The sequence below is a fragment of the Topomyia yanbarensis genome, chromosome 1 (genome assembly GCF_030247195.1).
Source record: "Topomyia yanbarensis strain Yona2022 chromosome 1, ASM3024719v1, whole genome shotgun sequence".
In the NCBI taxonomy this organism is placed as follows: Eukaryota; Metazoa; Arthropoda; class Insecta; order Diptera; family Culicidae; genus Topomyia; species Topomyia yanbarensis.
In genome coordinates this window covers 180,405,867-180,424,505 of record NC_080670.1, presented here as the reverse complement: position 1 = coordinate 180,424,505, position 18,639 = coordinate 180,405,867, and the positions used below count along the sequence as shown (strand labels likewise).

Here is an 18,639-nt window from a genome sequence, read left to right as displayed (position 1 = left end):
AATTAATAAAAATTACAATTAGTTACTTCCTATAGTCAGCGATCTGTCTGATAATGAATTGACCATTATAAATTTACAAATTGAATCTGATACTGGATGCAGACAGTGAATCTTCAGGATCTCGACGAAATCCGGTGTAAATCATATCTCAAAATTTCTTGGACCAATCGTTTTGAATTTTGCACAGTTTTTCTTCTTCACATCATTGCCCATGCTACAAGAGCTTTTTTCAAACCGCTTAATATTATTATTTTACAATAACATGTTAATCGTTGTTTTAGCAATAATCGGACTTTGATTTTAAAGTGCTACGAAAAAATCGAAAATCAACCAAAAAATAAAAGCTCCCTTAATTACTTGTGAAATGCTGTGAAACACAACTGTGCAAATGTCTCAACGTCTGGTCTTAAGACTAGACGTGACAATAGAGGGGGTCGTTTTTGTTCCAATTTTACGTTAGAATGTTCCATCTCCTGATTGGTTGATACTGACTTTTTGCACCGTACGCAATGTTACTGCAGGGATAGCTACATGATGTTTGGCAGTGTTGCTATATTTATAGAAAAATAATGTAATTATTTTTGACAAATAATATTACTATCGTTAAAAGAGTAAAAATGAATAAATAAATCTAAAATTTGTCAGAAAATGGTTTCATCAAACCTTACTAAACACCCATGACACGGAAAAACGGTGCCCTTTATTAATATAATGGATTCCAGATACAAAATATTGCAGGCATAAAACACATTAACAAGAATCCATTTTCATTTTAAAAAATAGCAACACTGTTCGGAAGATTTCGGCCAATGAGGTATATATAGGTGTGGCAGAACACACGGTTTGCTAGTGTTGGCAACCAAAAATATGTAAACGATCCAGAAGCACAACGGGTCGACGTCATAGCGGTCACACGATTCAATGGGAATGGAACGACCGCTATGACGAAAGCAAGTCGATTTATACTGTGATCACTCACACCACTCATGTAAGATTCATCTTACGAATACCAAAGTGCCATTTTCGCCAGACCTGTATATAAGACATTGGATTTCGGCAGGGTGGAAATTTGCGAAAAGAAGAATGTCGAATGAAAAACAAGAAACCGATTGTCACGTCTTGTCTTAGGTTTGGTCCAGTAGATTTTTAATTATAGTGTATACCGCAAAACAAGTTTTCGATGCGTCGCCTGACTGAAAAGACAAACAATCTTTATATCGAAAATACCTGCCAATAATATGTTACACAACCCCCCTTAAGTTCCGACACGATTTAGGCGATTTTTCCGTATTCAACTTTTTGCTGTTCTATCATTAAGAATTAAACCAAAATTTGTACTTCAGCGGAAATGCAAATCGTTCAAGATATGCTAGAAAAGTATAAATTAAGAAACAATATAAGCAAGCTCCGATAACATTTAAATAACAATCAAAATGAGAATATTTGTTGCAGCTTGTTTGCCGTCATATTTAAAAGTGTTACTTAGGCTATATGGCATGGCTTCATTTACAATTTTTTATTCAATCTTAGTTTTGAGCTCCTTCGAAAGCAGTAAAAATATAAATAAACTTCCACTTGCTTATTGTGTTTCTTGTGAGAAGATATAACTAGAAAAGGGTACAAATTGTGATCATATATTCTTTTCTTTTACTCTTAATATAACTAATAACTAAAAAATTGTGAGCAAATTAAACTTCACTCATTTTGATAACCATAGGTAAACTAACAATCGAAAACAATTTTCATCTCTGAATACAATTATAAAATGTCGTTCGACGGTTTGTTTCAAAATGATTCGACTTCTGCTAACCTGCAATATAACCAACGACACGACTAGACACTTGCATTTCAAAATTGTATCTCAAATATGACTACCCCTCAGTGACTCAGGTAACTGGAAAAGTCAAATTTGACATTTGATTTGAAAATGTATGAAACTAGCAACATTGACGAAACTGTTATTTTATGGTCGTTGTTATTTGTGCAACCCCTAGTTACGCAGAGGAAAAAATGTGACAACAAAATAAGCCGACAGCAGTATGGTAAGTATTCGAACAATTATAAATCTATTTAGTCGTTCAATTTCTCTTTTTTATTGGTAGCACAAGTTTATGATCAGAGCAACTTAGATTCTCTGTGTTGGGAAACAGTATTTGGTTTTAGGAACCAAACCGTCTACAGCCCTTAAATTGCAATCATTATGTTCCTGTATCACATGAAGGAAATGCTTTACAAATTCAATCGGGATGATGTGGCCAGGATAGTGACTAGTGGTTGTCGCGCTTTCCGTCTTATTGGATTTTATCACAGATAAAATCTGTGATTTTATGTTAGATGAGACATTGTTAGGAAAACGAATTTACGAATTATCGGTTTCTACGCTATCAGCTCCATGCTAGGTCTCACTATTCTGTTGTTGTTCATCAATGGTTGAGCTGCGGCAGCATTTACGCTTAATTAAAAGGAAACTGTAGGGCGCTACCTACAAAAGATGATGGATTCGGCTACAAAGATTATGTGAGTCAAATTTCTTATCATCATTTGAACAATCATTTTAATCCTAGTTTTCATCTCAACAGGACCCTTGCGCAGCTTTATATTGTGATCTTTGTGGACAGGAAAAATGTTCACGTCACAAAGGCAATGCATTATTCACGAACCGTGTAAAGAGATTAGAAGACGCGGTTGACAAATTTTTCACTCACATTTTGGACAGATTCATATGCAGATAGCTCCTGATGATGAGTATATTATCAACATTAAAAGCAATCTTAGGGATGTTCTGTGTCGGTTGTTGATCAGAGCATCATAAATAACGAATTGTACTAGCCTGGGGTACGAGTTTTTCAGATCTCCCGTGATGATACGAGAATGCGCGGACGCCAGCGAAAAGTTAGAGGCCGTGATTGGAAAATTTTTTAGCAAGGCATGAATTAATCTCGAACCCGCGGTATCTCGACTTTATTTTCCCACTGTCAATCTGCCTTTCGAAGAACTCCGATTGAAAAGTTCTAGTGAAGTTACCACCTTAAAGCTTTCTACGGACTCCGCCGTGCTTTGCGCGTTCTTGTTCAGTTTCAATAAACCAAATTCAGCCCGATAAAAGTACCGAATTTCTCGTAACTAATTCGAACAGGCTATATCATTGCTAATACTTGGCATGAAGGAAAATTTGTACTAGCCCAGATGAAATGAGAAAGGTAATGTCTACATAATGAACCAATGAGGTTGTGTTAAAGATCTGGAAGATTAGCTCAATTCGCATTACAAGTAGACTGGAGTTATTTCGACGAGTAATTGAAGATAAGTATTATAGGAGACAGAAACGGAGAGTATGAACAGTAGCGACCGGGCGGCCAGTCACTTACCGAAGAAAGAGTCACGTTTTGGAATACCATAAAGTAGCTGATTACTCATCAATATGCAATATTTTGGCAATTCAATTGGCTATTTCGTATACTATCGCTCGGTGCCTAGCTCTTGGAGCTGTGATTCCATTGAAATTTGTCGGAGTAAGGACTTTCACTTTTAGATTAGTACAAAAAGTAAAAAATCGTAGTCTTTTTCAGACATGAATTCATCGTTCGTGTTGCGATTTCTACAGTTGTTGGCCTTATGAAGACGCTGACGTTAACGCTGTCCATTATATCCCCGTCGAGAAGCAGCATCAGCTGAAAGCAACTATGAAGATCGTGGAACTTACATTCAGGCAGTTTTGTACGTTGAGCTTTTAATCATGTTGACCATTTCGGTATCGACAATGTCGTTCTTGTGTATGATATGGTTTTAGAACAGATCTGCGATTAAATTGTTCAACATAAACATTGTTGTTTTTGGCTAGATTTCAATTTCAATAAATTTGGATTGTATACTTCTGTTGACACAAATGATTGCAACAACCTGCTTTTATTTTATTACCAGTAGGGGAAAGAGGGTAACAGTGGAACTATGAAAACAATACGTTTTCATAGTTCCACTGTTACCCTCTTTTCCGTATACATTTCAATAAAGGTACACCGTTTACCACATCATGCTACTGGTTACGCTGGAACACAAACTTTTCCTTATCAATATTCTATTCCATATCAACTTTGAATAGGGCTAATAAGATTTGTAAACAAACTTTTGTTTTGCCTATTTCTCTTAACTGGTTATAATTTCAACACAGAAAACATCTGAAATTGATTCTACAAAGGGTAAATATGTTGATTCATGTGCATTTTGTATGAAATTCAACTTGGCAGAGGAATAATGAGCGAAATAAGTTTGTTTACAAAAATCTTATTAGCCCTTTTGAAGAATTAATATTGTATTTTCCCTGTTCCTTAATTTTATGGAAAACTCCCAGATAAAATTGTTTCATTGTGTTACGCATAGTGACGCTCCGAAAAACGCAGCGGATGATATAAAACGATGCTCCAGTATATTCAATCGGTAAATACTCTGGATTCGCTCATTCTGAAACATATGCGGTCATATTCAAACTCTGCAACCGAATACTAACAATCTAAATCTTTATAGTGTCATACAACACAGTCGGGCTCATTATGAAATCTGATGTGGTTATCAAATATCATATCAGAGCCAGATAACAGCATGTGGGAAAAAGAAGACGGATATGTTGTCATTGATATGTATCTTTATATAATAATGCTTATCGTATCGGCACGGTTTTATTCTTGCATCCGCCAGAAGGGCACTAGATGGCTGCCTGCATTTTCCAAATAACTGCCATTGCTCGAAATGACAAGAAAATTCACCCGATCTAACTGCGCGCAAATCAATCGGCTATTTCTTTTCCACTAGCAAAGAGATATACTACTAAAATATAATCAATAGAAAGATAAGCATTTTGAAAGCTAGTTTACTCAATAGACATTGGAAAACAGGTCACGCCGAAGAACCATCCCCGACTAAACAGTTCTGTAAAATTAACTAGTGTACATGAACCGTTCTTCCATTCAGTTGATGTTTTACTTGCATGTGTACCATCTAGCGAATGGTTTCACAACATTCGAATCTGGGAGAAGCACCAAACAGATGCAATCACGAGAGCTCTCACTAAACTGTATTATATCTTTGTTTGCTGAAAGGCTTCACAAAGGTGGCGAGAGTAATGATTGAAATAGTGAGGGGAATATTTTTGATTTGATTGTGTTGTTCTTCGCCCGGTTTCGTATTGGGAAAGTACGGATCGTTCCGCTCCCTCATTCTCTTCGAAGAACCAGTTCATTTGAACCATCCGCGAACGAAATGCCCATCTCTATTTACAAGACCAGTCCATTTGTAATCTTGCATTTTAAGTTTATCCGATTCCGGAACCATTTTTGTTGTCAATTCTACATCCTGTATCTTAAATTTTGTCATAAGGCCTCGATGTAGCTTCCGATACTACTTAAACGATTCTTAAAATTCGGGGTGGTTGCGAGTAAGATCTGATCATGTGAATTCCTCTTTGTATGCCTCGCTCTGCAACATCTCGTGATAGTGTTACTCTTCAAGGAAGTTAAAATTATATGATCTTCACTTCTATAGCCGATCCTCGTCTCCAGTGATTTAGTATCATCGTAAGCTTCCGGGAATCTGAAAACGCTCCCAAATTTCATCAAAAATGTAGCAACAAGTATGCAGAACTCACCGTTTGCCTCATAAGCTAGTCCTTTATCATACTCGGTAGCAGGAGTTTATGTTGTAAACATAACATGGTTGCTATACAACAACGACAGCAACCGAAAATCAAATAAGCAAAGAAGTGTTGCTGAAAAACTTATTTTTCCGCTGCACCGAGGGGTGACATAATGCTTTGGTAACTGGCAGTAAATTACTCGCACATGTTTTCATCAGAAGATTTCATGAAGTTTCAGGTCGTGTCGTTGATATAACTCTTCGATGTGGCGTTTTGAAATGAGCGTGTAGCACCTTCTAGATATAGGACGATAAAGAATATTAAAAAAAATGCATTTAAAATTCGATTACACCTGTTTTTCAGGATAAAACTTGCTTACTTGCCCTCATAGGGTTTGTGTGCAACATGGGCCATGATAATGCAAATGAAGGTCAAAAAGTTGATTCAAATTATTGAGATGTATGCAAGAGGAACATGGCGGCCTTTTACACTGTTTTCGTTTGGTTTCAGGATGCAGCCATTTCTGCAATGACAGGTACAAACGTCTTAGGCCGGACTAAACTCAGGCCTTAAATCAAAGATAGTACCGTGTGGCGGTACCAACTAATTTCAAGCTTACCGCTAGTAGAGTTTCAAAACTATTTTTCCTTGAAAACAGTGGGATCAAAAAACACGAAAAGCCTTTTTTCATAAAGATAGGTGCTGCCCTCGCAGTGCTAGAGGCTTCTCAATTTTTACCTTCCAATGCTCAATACAATTCTCCTAGAATATTTACAATAGCCCAATTGCGTGGAACATGCATCCAAAGACAGTCTATATTGATAAGTTTTATCAGTTTTCAATAATATTGCACCATAACGGAGATATATAAAAAATTCATTTTCCGTCGCCAACATAAACTGAATCCAATCAAACTAATTGCAATAACTTCAGTTCTAGAGCTGATGCTTGTAACTGTTAATGCTCAAATGAAAGGTACTAGTCACATTTATCAGCCTTATTTGTTTTTGTGATCAAATCTTGTCTCAATCAAAAGTTAGAGCTGTTTAAAAACGTTGTTGTCCACAAACAACATGGGCATGAAGGGGTTAAACCGCAGGCGCAAAATTATAGTTTCACTGATCGAGCTAAGAATTTGGACAGTTGTTCTAGAGCACTAAAGGTATCCAAAAAGTTGCTCGGAGCAGAAATCTATTTTTTGTCCCACCCTACTGTCTAACTGGCGCTCAAATCGGGCTATCAGCTACTGATGAGACGACATTGAAACATAAAAGTCATACTTATTAATGTTAATGTTATACCTCTGCATGTATTTAGTTTAATTAAATTTGCTTCCTAGAAAAAAAAACAGTACAGGTGCTTGTTTCGAGACAAGCTCACTGTGTTCCATAGGAAAACAACAGAATGGATGTTTCCATTTTTTTTATTTTTTCATCGTAAAGAGGGAAACAATTCAACACAAAACTTCAAAGATTTTTAGCAAGAATCGAAATAATGTTTGCTCAATCAGTATGAGCATCAACATGCTTTGTGCGGGATTCCTTTACCTGAATTCAGCACACATTTCAAAACAGAACATTTTCATAAAAATAACCCAAAGAATCCTGAAGCAAAAAATACTGGAGGCCATTTCCAATGCTGCAAAAGGATCCTTCCCTGAACAAATCAAACTTCGAAGAACATATTAATGTTTCCATAATCAAAACAACGCTTTTTACCGATTGCGGCTATTGCTCCTTTCGCAAGAGCTGAGTGAATAACCCACACCAGACAGAACCGTCGGTGGTGCGGCAGTATCGAATATCATCTTGAGCGCATAGATAGCCTTTAGGCGTTAGTAGTTAGATACAGATGGGAAAGGAAAACAACATATGTGACGCGATATGGATTCTCCGCCAGCGAAGAAATCGTAATAGTAGGAATCCACTTCACGACGATTGACGCAATATGTGAATGCAGTAGTGATTCAAACTTTTTTTGTTTGCTTGTGTTTCTCTTGAGATCTAGAATAGATCTGTGTTTTTTATGATCCATTCAGGGTGGGAAATCGATATTGGTACTGCTTTGAGCTTCTATTTTTATTATGAAATCGTCGCACTGAACAGTTCGACAGTAACGCAATTTGGAAATAAATTGGTCATAAATTAGTTTGGCCTGTTTTATCTGGTATATTATAAATGTATTAACAATTCCACTAAAATATCTTTAATATTTACCATAGTAACATACCAATCGATTCGGTTCCTATGGTACGGAAATTATATACCAAATTAGTAACGGAATTTGCGTTTCGATTTCGTCTCATCAGAACCCGACATTAGCTTAGTGCCTTTGGAACTAGCGTCAATCCGACGCTAGCTTAGTTCTGTCGAGACTCAAGTGTACCATATTTTGGTGATTTGTTTTGTTAGGTAATTTTTTGTATTACTACGTCGATTTTTTATACTATTTCCTCATTTCAAGTTTACTTTAGAAATGATCTATAGTCACGACATGTTCCGAAGCAACAACAACAACATCCATTCTCTGGAGAAACATTAACTGGTCGATAATAGGAAATTAAAGAGCCAGGCAAGTGAACCAAAAAAAAGAACTAGAAGGAAAAAGCTACGACCGCCAGCAGCTGTTAGTCGATGTTAAAAATAACTAAATACAGCATTAGTACTGCCAGCAGTACGACACGCACGGTTTAGACGGGCGCTAAGGCATGAACTTATTTGAAAGGAACTACTTGTATATTGGATTGCCTTGGCTGGCGCTGCTGTGTAGAGTTCCTTGTCACGCCGAAAATGTTTATGGATGAGATCAGATTTCGCTTCCATTTCTTACACATCTTCGGGGTACTTATCCCAGTCGTCGTAAGGTCGCATGTTAAATGCTGCCTATTAACATAAAATTAGAACTATTCTTATTTCTGAGGAGGGGAAAAATCTTTCAATCCGTAAATGAATCATTGCCCCTGTCCTAACGAGTACACCTGTTGGTGAATTAATTTTCGACGTTCTCAGAATGACGGTACCTCAAATTGATTCATTGACAGACGATTATGAACGGAACAATGATTAATAGATCCTTTCCGCACACACGACAAAATCATTCGACGCGTGCACTTGACACTGTCACTGATAGTCTCATTGTAGTAAAAGTTGACAGTTGATAAGCAAATCAACTAGATGTTCGCGTATATCTTCAGGCAATAATTCATCTTTTGACAGCTCGATTATGAATCGGATATTCTCCGGGTAGCTCGCGCAGACTGTATGTCGCCGAATTTTATCAGCAAATTTTAATGCAGCTGCATTTTTTCTTCGAAATCTACAGACAGTATAAATACCCTGTTCGGGGAATGCTATGCAGTACGTTTTCAACCACGACCATCTCTAGCATGGACTGGAGAATAATTCGGCTGTTTATTGTTTTGACAGTTTACGGTACTTCCGAAGCGAATAACTGTCTTCCACGATGTGTGTCCTTCGAAGAGATTAATACACTGTGGGGAAACGAAGATCCGGAACGATACTGGCAGTGCGATCCAATAGATGAGGATGTCTGGATACCTGTTCTCAGAATCTGCGCTCCGGCTACGCTGTTCAGTTTCCGTCAGCAAACCTGTGTGGATCCAGACGATTGGGAGGAGGTCTGCGTTCCTCAAGGGGGAGATTCGGACGAAAATGATCCAGGGGTGACTGACCCGAATAACTCCACTCCCGATGAGACGGATCCCGGAGACAAGGATCCCGGTGACTCAAATCCGGACGATGAAGATCCCGGCGATAAGGATTCAGAGGATGAGGACCACGTTGATTCGAATCCAGACGACGATAAAGATCCCGGCGACAAAGATCCAGGTGATGAAGATCCCGACGACCCGGAAAGCGATGAAACAATTTCCGATCCCTGCGTTCCACGATGCGTAACATTTAAAGAAATTAATACCTTGTGGGCTAACGAAGATCCTGAGCGGTATTGGCAGTGTGATCCAATAGACGAGGGAGTTTGGATTCCTGTTCTAAGAATTTGCGCCCCAGCTACGTTGTTCAGCTTCCGTCAACAAACCTGTGTAGATCCTAACGACTGGGAAGAAGTTTGCATTCCTAAGGGGGAAGATTCAGACGAAAATGGACCAGGTGTTACTGATCCGGACGATACGGATCCTGAACTGACCGACCCGAACAACTCCGATCCCGATGACAAAGATCCAGGTGACTCGAATCCAGACGATGAAGATCCTGGCGACAAAGATTCAGAGGATGATGACCATGACGATTCGAATCCAGACGACGATAAAGATCCCGGTGACAAAGATCCAGGTGACGAAGATTCCAATGAAGATGACCCCGACAACCCGGGAAGCGATGAAACAATCTCCGACCCCTGCGTTCCAAGATGCGTAACATTTAAAGAAATTAATACCTTATGGGCCAACGAAGATCCCGAGCGGTATTGGCAGTGCGATCCAGTAGATGAGGGAGTTTGGGTACCCGTTTTAAGAATCTGTGCTCCAGCTACGCTGTTCAGTTTCCGTCAGCAAACCTGTGTAGATCCTAACGATTGGGAAGAAGTTTGCATTCTTAAAGGGGAAGATTCAGACGAGAATGAACCAGGCGTTACTGACCCGGGTGATACGGATCCAGGGGTGACTGACCCGGATAACTCCACTCCCGATGAAACAGATCCCGGCGACAAAGATCCCGGTGACTCGAATCCAGACGATGAAGATCCCGGCGACAAAGATTCGGAGGGTGATGACCATGATGATTCAAATCCAGACGACGATAAAGATCCAGGTGACGAAGATTCCAATGAAAATGACCCCAACGACCCAGAAAGTGATGAAACAATCTCCGATCCCTGCGTGCCACGATGTGAAACATTCAAAGAAATCAATACCTTGTGGGCCAACGAAGACCCGGAACGTTACTGGCAGTGCGATCCAATCGACGAAGGAGTTTGGATTCCCGTCCTAAGAATCTGTGCCCCAACTACGTTGTTCAGCTTCCGTCAACAAACCTGTGTCGATCCAAATGATTGGGAAGAAGTCTGCGTTCCTCAAGATGACGATAGGCCTCCGGGTGGTGGTGATGATGATTCAGACGAAAATGAACCAGGTGTGACTGACCCAAACAACTCCGACCCCGATGAGACGGATCCCGGTGACAAAGATCCGGGTGACTCGAATCCAGACGATGAAGATCCCGGTGATAAGGATTCAGAGGATGATGACCACGTTGATTCGAATCCAGACGACGACAAAGACCCAGGTGACGATGATCCCAACGATCCCGACGATCCGGAAAGCGATGAAACCATTTCCGAACCATGCGTTCCACGATGCGAAACGTTTGAAGAAATCAATACCTTGTGGGCCCATGAAGACCCGGAACGTTACTGGCAGTGCGATCCAATAGACGAGGGTGTTTGGATTCCCGTTCTACGAGTGTGTGCTCCAACGACTTTGTATAGCTTCCGTCAACAAACCTGCGTCGATCCAAGTGATTGGGAAGAAATCTGTGTTTCTCAAGCTAGAATGGGTATTAGGAAATTGCTTCAACTTTCGGCGTATCCCAAGAAAAAAGATCCGGTACATTCTTCAACCATATGCCCTACCCCTTCTTGCCTCACATTCACCCATGTCAAAACGCTTTGGGCCGATTCCGATCCAAATTTCTTCCTTGAGTGCAGATCTTCCCGGGACTCCAATACTTGGGGTCTACGCAAAACCCCCTGTGCACCGGGAACCTGGTTCAACTACCACCTGCAAGCCTGCGTTTTTCCCGAAGACTGGAAAGCTTGCGTAGGTCAACAAACTTCCAAACCTGCTGTCAACCCCCCGCACAGTACCGTAATCGATGGTGACTACTTTGCTCGAATGGCGAATGAGCGGCTTGATTCTGATAAGGTTATCTGTGGTGTACCGAGATGTCGAACACAGTCACAGATCAGTCGCGTGCTTTGGCCCGGTTCCGCGGGCGATAGTTTTTATCAGTGTGTACCGGATGGATCACTAGTTGCTAAAACTGTTGGATGGCGCTGTCCCGTGGAAATGTTGTTCGATTGGAAACTGCAGCGTTGCGTTCGCTGGACGAGAGGGGTTGCTAGTTGTTTGGTGAAGCCGACGATTGAGTAGGTCCTTCCAGTGCAGTCACATTTTTAACCACAATCAGCGAATCAAAATGTAAATGCTTATAATATATAAATAATTGCAAAGAATACAAGTTTTATTACTAATAACTAGATTATAGAAGCAAAACAAAACACTCTTGATTGCGGTAAATACGACGCTTCTTTCGTCGAATCATGAAGTTGCTATAGGCCCTCTAGATGAATCCAGGCTCAAACAGTTGACCAAGTATACCGCGCCATCTACGATATTCATACTGTACCATTCTACACATGTTGCTCCTCGCCTGTTATCGCTATCAGTTCTTGTACAAGTGTCAAGGATACACGAACAAATTGGCGTGTGAAAGTCAATGAAAGATAAACAGATAAAGAAAAATGTCGATTTTGCCTAATCAGTAGCAATTGATATTGTCAGTACGTTTTTTGCCAATTCGTCATACATGGCTTCTTCCTGTTCGCTATATCGTAAAATTGCTCTTGGCGCATAGTTGATGTCATATCTTAGAAATTTTTATGCCTCCGATAATGTTATTTTCAATACTGTTGACCTTAGCTTCGGCAATGAGAAAACTCGAATGTTTGTTTCCAATCTGTATATCGGATACATTTTATTACGTTCACGTAGTAATCACAAACAATTACGTCGCTTTACGATATCGAACGGCTGTCTGACGTGTGGCTCTAATAGCTAGCTGGATTCGGGTGGTAATGGACTTTTAGCGAGAATGTAGTTCATGTTAAGAGACGCAAATGCTCTGTCTTCAACTACAGCATCATCAACGTGCATAGTTCAGTGGAAATCCTTTCAAATAACTTTTCCCCTGCTAAACAGTTTGCAAAAATTGTACACCAATTGCAAGAAAATCACTTATTTTACTCAGTAACTGATTTGTTTTTTGAATAAAAATAATTTGCTCGTAATTTTTTTCATAATCATCATCAACATTTCAAAAGATGTTCGGCTTCCTGGCGAAAGCCGAGCTGCTTGATTGCAGGTTTTTTTTATCATTATTTGGGAAACAATTTCATAAAAAGTTGTTGAACCTAACGCACCAAAGCCGTACGGATAGCGAAAACGTAGGGTGCTTTCGAAAATGTTATTTATTCAAACCGATATTAGAGGATCAGAATGCAATTCCAAAATCATTGGAGTTGATTGTATAGAAAAGATAAAGAAAGCGCTCTTAAGTCGATTTCAATTGATTGATTCTTTTTTACTACTCTCCTTTCTCTCTGATTTGTGGGTATTTCGCTCTATTTATTTCGTAACGAACAAAAAACCCGAAATAAGAACGAGAGACTGTCACATCCTGAACACATGTCATCGTAACGTTAATCCAATCAGACTAACCTATAGATTCAACTAGTAGCAACATTTTAGCCGCTCTCCGTTTGTGTCTGTTCGCCGTTTCATCGCGACGTTCCAAACATACATGGACTTTAATTCGTAACCGTAGAAAGCGACTAAAATGTTCATCGTTTCAACTTAACCTAAGAGTGACAATTGAAAGCAAACATTAAATATTGGTTGACTAACATGTGATTTGGCAGTAATTAGCAACCGATTGAAAGAAAGGGCAAAATCACGACCGGTAGCCCTATTGCTACTGTATACATCGATAATACACCATTCTTCACTGATGGCACTGGCAGTTGATTTTGAGGTACTTGTCGCAGTGTTTGAAGTTGTCAATTTTATCTGAAAATCTGCTAATAATTGGGTGGTTCAGGTAATGGTATTGGAAACTGTGGTTTGGAATTTAGTCCAGTAAATAACTTTACCTATCTGTGAGCCTTTCGTAATGTGTCTTCTTTTCATAGGACTGGCACGTTTCAGTTTATCCTTGATAAGTGCAAAGTAAGTGTCTGTGCAATAGTATTATAGCATTATGTTTTGTACTGCAGGATCAGGTAGGAAGAAATGGGTCGGTCCACAAACGCACATTCTCACCAAAAACACAATATCGGGAGGTACATGTGTCCTTCGTAGTGGATTCCATTTCTCCCAAATGTGACATGCATCTTTTAATGTCCACTGTGCAAGTATGTGATGTTAGATCTTGTAGTTGAACCTCGATTTTCCCATCGTCCACGTATGTGGGGATCTTTATTATAGCGTTATTACACACTAGGGCATTGTAGAAATCACTCATTTTTGAAATCTCAAAGGCATATTGTGACAAATGTCAAAGTAAATTCACATGCCCAATTTCACATCATTTGGACAATTTTAGACTCCCGCCTACTTGGCTTGAAGTTTGTGACATGGGTACTATAGAAAAATACGAGAAAAAAATATATTAAATGCTATAACTTTTTAAATAGCACTCGGAAAATTTCAGTTTGAAGCTTTTTTATATATTTCTATTATAACTTTAAGGTCATTAATCTTAAGGTCATTCGCCTTAAGGTTTTAACCTTAAGGTCAATCGCCGGGTTAGAAAAATCTTTTATGAAAAATTTCTAACCCAATGTGCGGGGTCGGGACTCGAACCCAGGTGCGCTGCGTACAAGGCAATCGATTTACCAACTATGCTACGCCCATCCCCAGTTTAAAGCTTTTCTGAAGGAAACATTCTTAGCGTTTCGGTGGAAATATGTTCGTTTCTCGAAAAAATACGGAAAGTTGAAGTTTTGGCACGTTTTGTCAGACAAAATTCCTATTCCTAATAACCTGCTCTATGTTGCAAATCATACTTATTTTGCAATTTTCCTAATGTGAAAAATATCAGAAATCCAACGGAAGCTTTGCGACCTTTGTCAGAGTACGAGAAATTGGGGCTCTGAAGAATTTTGAAGGAAATGAAACATTTTCCATGTAAATTCTGTGTATTTTTTCACACAGAAAATAGTAAATTTAGAAAAAAAAATGTAAAATGGAGTTGATACGTGCTATTTAATATTAAAATGTGGAATTGAGATTAATGTCAAAAAATCTAATACATCTGAATTATACCGATAGCACATTTTCATTTGTTCCCCAACTTCTCGTATTCTCGTATTCACAATTAGAAAAACAGCAAAACATGTTTGATTCGCAGCATAGAGCAGAATATTTATTGTGAATAGGGGATACGTCCAACTTCCCATTTTTTGAGAAACTGATATATTGCAAGTGAAATACTATGAATGTTTCTTTAAAAAAAAGGTTTAAACTGTAAATTTCTGAGTGGTACTTCAAAAGCTATATCATTTAATATATTTTTCCTTAATATTTTCCCATGTCAAAAAATCACGCTAAGGTGGGCTAGAATTGTCTAAATAATGTGGAATTTGGCATTTGCACTTATTTTGACATTTATCACAATATAAAGGGGGGAGGAATGAATGTTTTTGCCTGAGCCAATTCACGATTCACTCATCTCGGCAGATCACCACGGCAAGGATTAAAGTAGCAGTTTAGTTTGTTCTTCAGACTAGCCACACAATATAAAAGTAACTGTTTTTGTCGTTCGCTTTGCGCTTACTCGGGTCGAAGTAGAAAGCAAGTTGTGTTTAGTGGTTAGAAACAGAAATTTTCTTCAATATTTTCACATCAATTCGTTCAAACGAAACGAAATATAATTTTGTTTAGGATCGCTGAAATACAGTTTTCGCTGAAAACCGGTTTTCAACTAATTGCTCTTAAGCTATCCGAAAACTGGTTTTCAGTGAAAACCGGTTTTCATCCAGTGAAGAAATTGGCCATTAGTATGGTGACTTTGCATAGAATGTCCATTCCTCTGGCTTTCTTTTCACAATCGTCCGTGGCAAATGTCGTCAAGTGAATCTCAAACGACGCAAAATATATTCTACACCGGTCCGTACCAAACGGCTCATGTGATGCTAACATGCACAGATGAGCATCAGGGATGCCCAAGAGGGTGAATGTTTTGACGTTTCTTTGAAAAATGAGTGAAGCCAACATAAGCTGGCTTCCTGGCTCGGCCAGTTGCCAAAAATGACAGCGAACGCGCTTTAAGCAACGTTCACATCGCTACCAGCCAATGTTGTTAACTCGACCTGGAACTTATCGAATGCATACAAACTTCATTTTGATGTGCTTAACTGGTACTCAGGTGATAAAAGCGTTCGGATTTTGTGGAAAATATGCGATGCTAGAGAAAGCGTGATTGTTCTTATATTGTTAATAACATATGTATTGTTAATAATTACTTGTTTTGAATCCAACTTTTATTCAGTGTTGTTAAGTTGATGTGAACAGACCTTGAACATTTGAAACGTAACTAGCGCTACTGGCATTTAGTGGCAGCATCAGGCAACAAATAGTTTTCACGGGGTTGGGGATGCCACATTGAAATCTGTGTTTCGGTCAAAAAAATCTTTTTACCATCTGTGATGACTAAAACAGAAAAAAAATCTGTGAAAAACTGTGATAAATTTCCAAAAAATCTGTGAAAAATCACAATATTTCCAAAAATCTGTGGAAATCTGCCAAAAATCTGTTATCTTTAAAAAAGAATCTGTGATCAAAATTTGCGAAAAAATCTGTGACATTACTGAAAAATCTGTGAATATGAAGAGAATGTCGCCAAACCGAAAACCGATCGAGCCGAGGCTCTCTCTCTCTCTCTCTCTCGTCAGTTTACGTCCACGTAATCTTTATTCGCATACATAAAATAGCAGGAGCGAAAGGGAATGGACAATCGCTCCGATAAACCATTCCAACGATGCGACACGATGAAGGTATTAATTGCTGCTCGCGTATACGTATTCATTTGGATCAAAGCCTGCTTTGAACTGAGAGTTATTAATCGAAAAGTTGAAAATGAATACTTTTCGATGACGTAACAAATGAACAGAGTGTTCATTTTTGACAGTTCGCTTGTACTGTTTACATGGACTTTGCGAAAATTCCTTTGCGATTTGCTTCGAGCGAATCTAGTCCACAAATTTTTCTAAGTCCATGTAAACAGTACAAGCGAACTGTCGAGAAAAGTGAGGTTAACCGAGTCAGTAAAGAACCTAATTGTTGCGCTACCATTTGACTCAATGCGTTGAACAAAGATGACAGACACTACTCTAACCAACGGTTTCAATTGGGTAGGGTGACAATAGAAACATGGCACCCTTTATTCCCCGCAATTGGAAATAAACAGAGTTTAGTGAAATGAGAGATTTTCACTCTCCGCTGGAACTCCCCGGTCTACGTTAGTAGTAGCTGCAAGGACAAACTGACAAACAGGAATTTGGAGAAAACTTAAAAAGCAGCTGTTCGGCAATGAGAAGAACCCACCCCAGTCAAAAATGGCAAGTTGCTGGCTAACGGCTATTTGCCAACTCGAAAGCGCTAATTGCCCTTCAATTTGCCAGCAAATTGCTGGAAATTAGGGGACTATTTCAAATGCAACATTTGGGCGATTTGCCGCCGTCATTTTTTTGCCGCTCTACCCGCCCTTAAATCGCTTCCATATCGCCCAGGGAACGCGCCATTTAATTGTCCTTAATTGCCTAATATGAAAATCACAAATAATACTTATTTTCGGATTCATTATCTACTCACATAAACTTATCAGTACAGTAGGTATTCACCACCCAACTATAGGAAGAATCAATGGTGAAATTGGTATTGCACATCAAAACTTACCACAATCTAACTTTTATTAAGACTTTAGGTCAGGGATCTTGTTCCACTATACTTACACACGATTCCACAATTTCCCACATTCGTTGGCTAAATGAAGTGCACTAGACAAACAAGAGCAAGAACACGCTAATTGTTTAAAAAACAATTTTAAGCTTAAGCCAAACATAAACCGCCATATCTGAAAAACACAAAAAACAACCAAGTCCATTTCGGCCGCCAAAAATTTGTCTAAGTATTGAAATTGCCTTTAAATAGCATTCGCAAATTGCATTTGTTCCTAGGGGCAATTAGCACAGGCGAGTTGAGTCAAACGTCAAACTATTTAAATCGCCTGACCATGTTCGTCCGCATTTTTTTGACCGGGACGGACGCAAAATAAAGGACCATTCGGGGGTGGGGGTGGCGTAGTTGGTAAATCGATTGCCTTGTACGCAGCGCACCTGGGTTCGAGTCCCGACCCCGCACATAGGGTTCGAAATTTTTCACAAGAGATTTTTCAAACCCGAAGAGGCGAATGACCTTAAGGTTAAAACCTCTATAATCGAAATAAAAAAAAAAAAAAAAAAAAGGACCATTCATCAACTACGTAACGCTTATAGGGGTGGAGGGGCACGACAAATAGTGACATGTCGTGACATAAGAAAGAGGGGGTAAGCTAGAACGTTACGTAGCATAGTTTTACCGAAGAAAAAAATTACTTGCTTATTAGGGGAGAAGGGTATAGAGAATTTTGTGCGAATTTGTTACATGGAGGGAGGGGGAGTCAATTTTGGGCAATTTTTTGTTACGTAATTTATGAATGGTTCCTAATTTCGGAAGAATATTTCAAGAGAAAATTTTCAATAGGACGTAAGTAACATTGAGAGCCTCTCTTTGTTTACTTTCTCTTTCGTTTATTACGACGTCATTACAACACTACTAATTTTCCAGTACATATCGAAAGCCGACGGTTTTTACTACAATATTATGAAAAGAGTAGAGTAATAAATGTTAAAATGGCCGAGTAATGAACAGAAGAGAAAGACCTCAAAGAGAATCTCTCATTGTTACTTACGTCCTATTGAAAATTTTCTCTTGATTTGTTCTATCCTGAGCAGATTCTCAAGGGCTCAAACACCATACTATCTCTTTGAAAGACTATGAATATGATCCGTTGCAAAACCATTAAAAAACACCATAAAATGCTCTCAATAATTCATACGCCAAAATATAGTTTTCTCTTGTGAAAATATATACCAAAATAGGCCGGACTGAAGTAGCAGCTCCGACAACGTATCAAGACGACAGCACGCCATCTTCCGTC

General features: G+C 39.0%; 1 protein-coding gene and 1 long non-coding RNA gene across 2 annotated transcripts; both read left to right on the top strand.

Moving 5' to 3' along the window:
* The first annotated feature begins 1,992 nt into the window (after window positions 1–1,992).
* Window positions 1,993–3,506, top strand: LOC131683415 (uncharacterized). The gene is made up of 3 exons (XR_009304522.1): window positions 1,993–2,042; window positions 2,103–2,517; window positions 2,580–3,506. It is a non-coding gene; the product is annotated as an uncharacterized LOC131683415 (long non-coding RNA).
* Window positions 3,507–8,999: 5,493 nt separating this feature from the next.
* Window positions 9,000–11,828, top strand: LOC131683377 (uncharacterized). Its single transcript, XM_058965299.1, has one exon. It carries the CDS (start codon window positions 9,012–9,014, stop codon window positions 11,751–11,753), a length of 2,742 nt encoding a protein of 913 aa, XP_058821282.1. The 5' UTR covers window positions 9,000–9,011; the 3' UTR covers window positions 11,754–11,828.
* Window positions 11,829–18,639: the final 6,811 nt, after the last annotated feature.

Bases quoted from the DNA above. Each gene is read 5' to 3' on its own strand.
- LOC131683377 (XM_058965299.1), top strand. From the start codon at position 9,012: ATGGACTGGAGAATAATTCGGCTGTTTATTGTTTTGACAGTTTACGGT.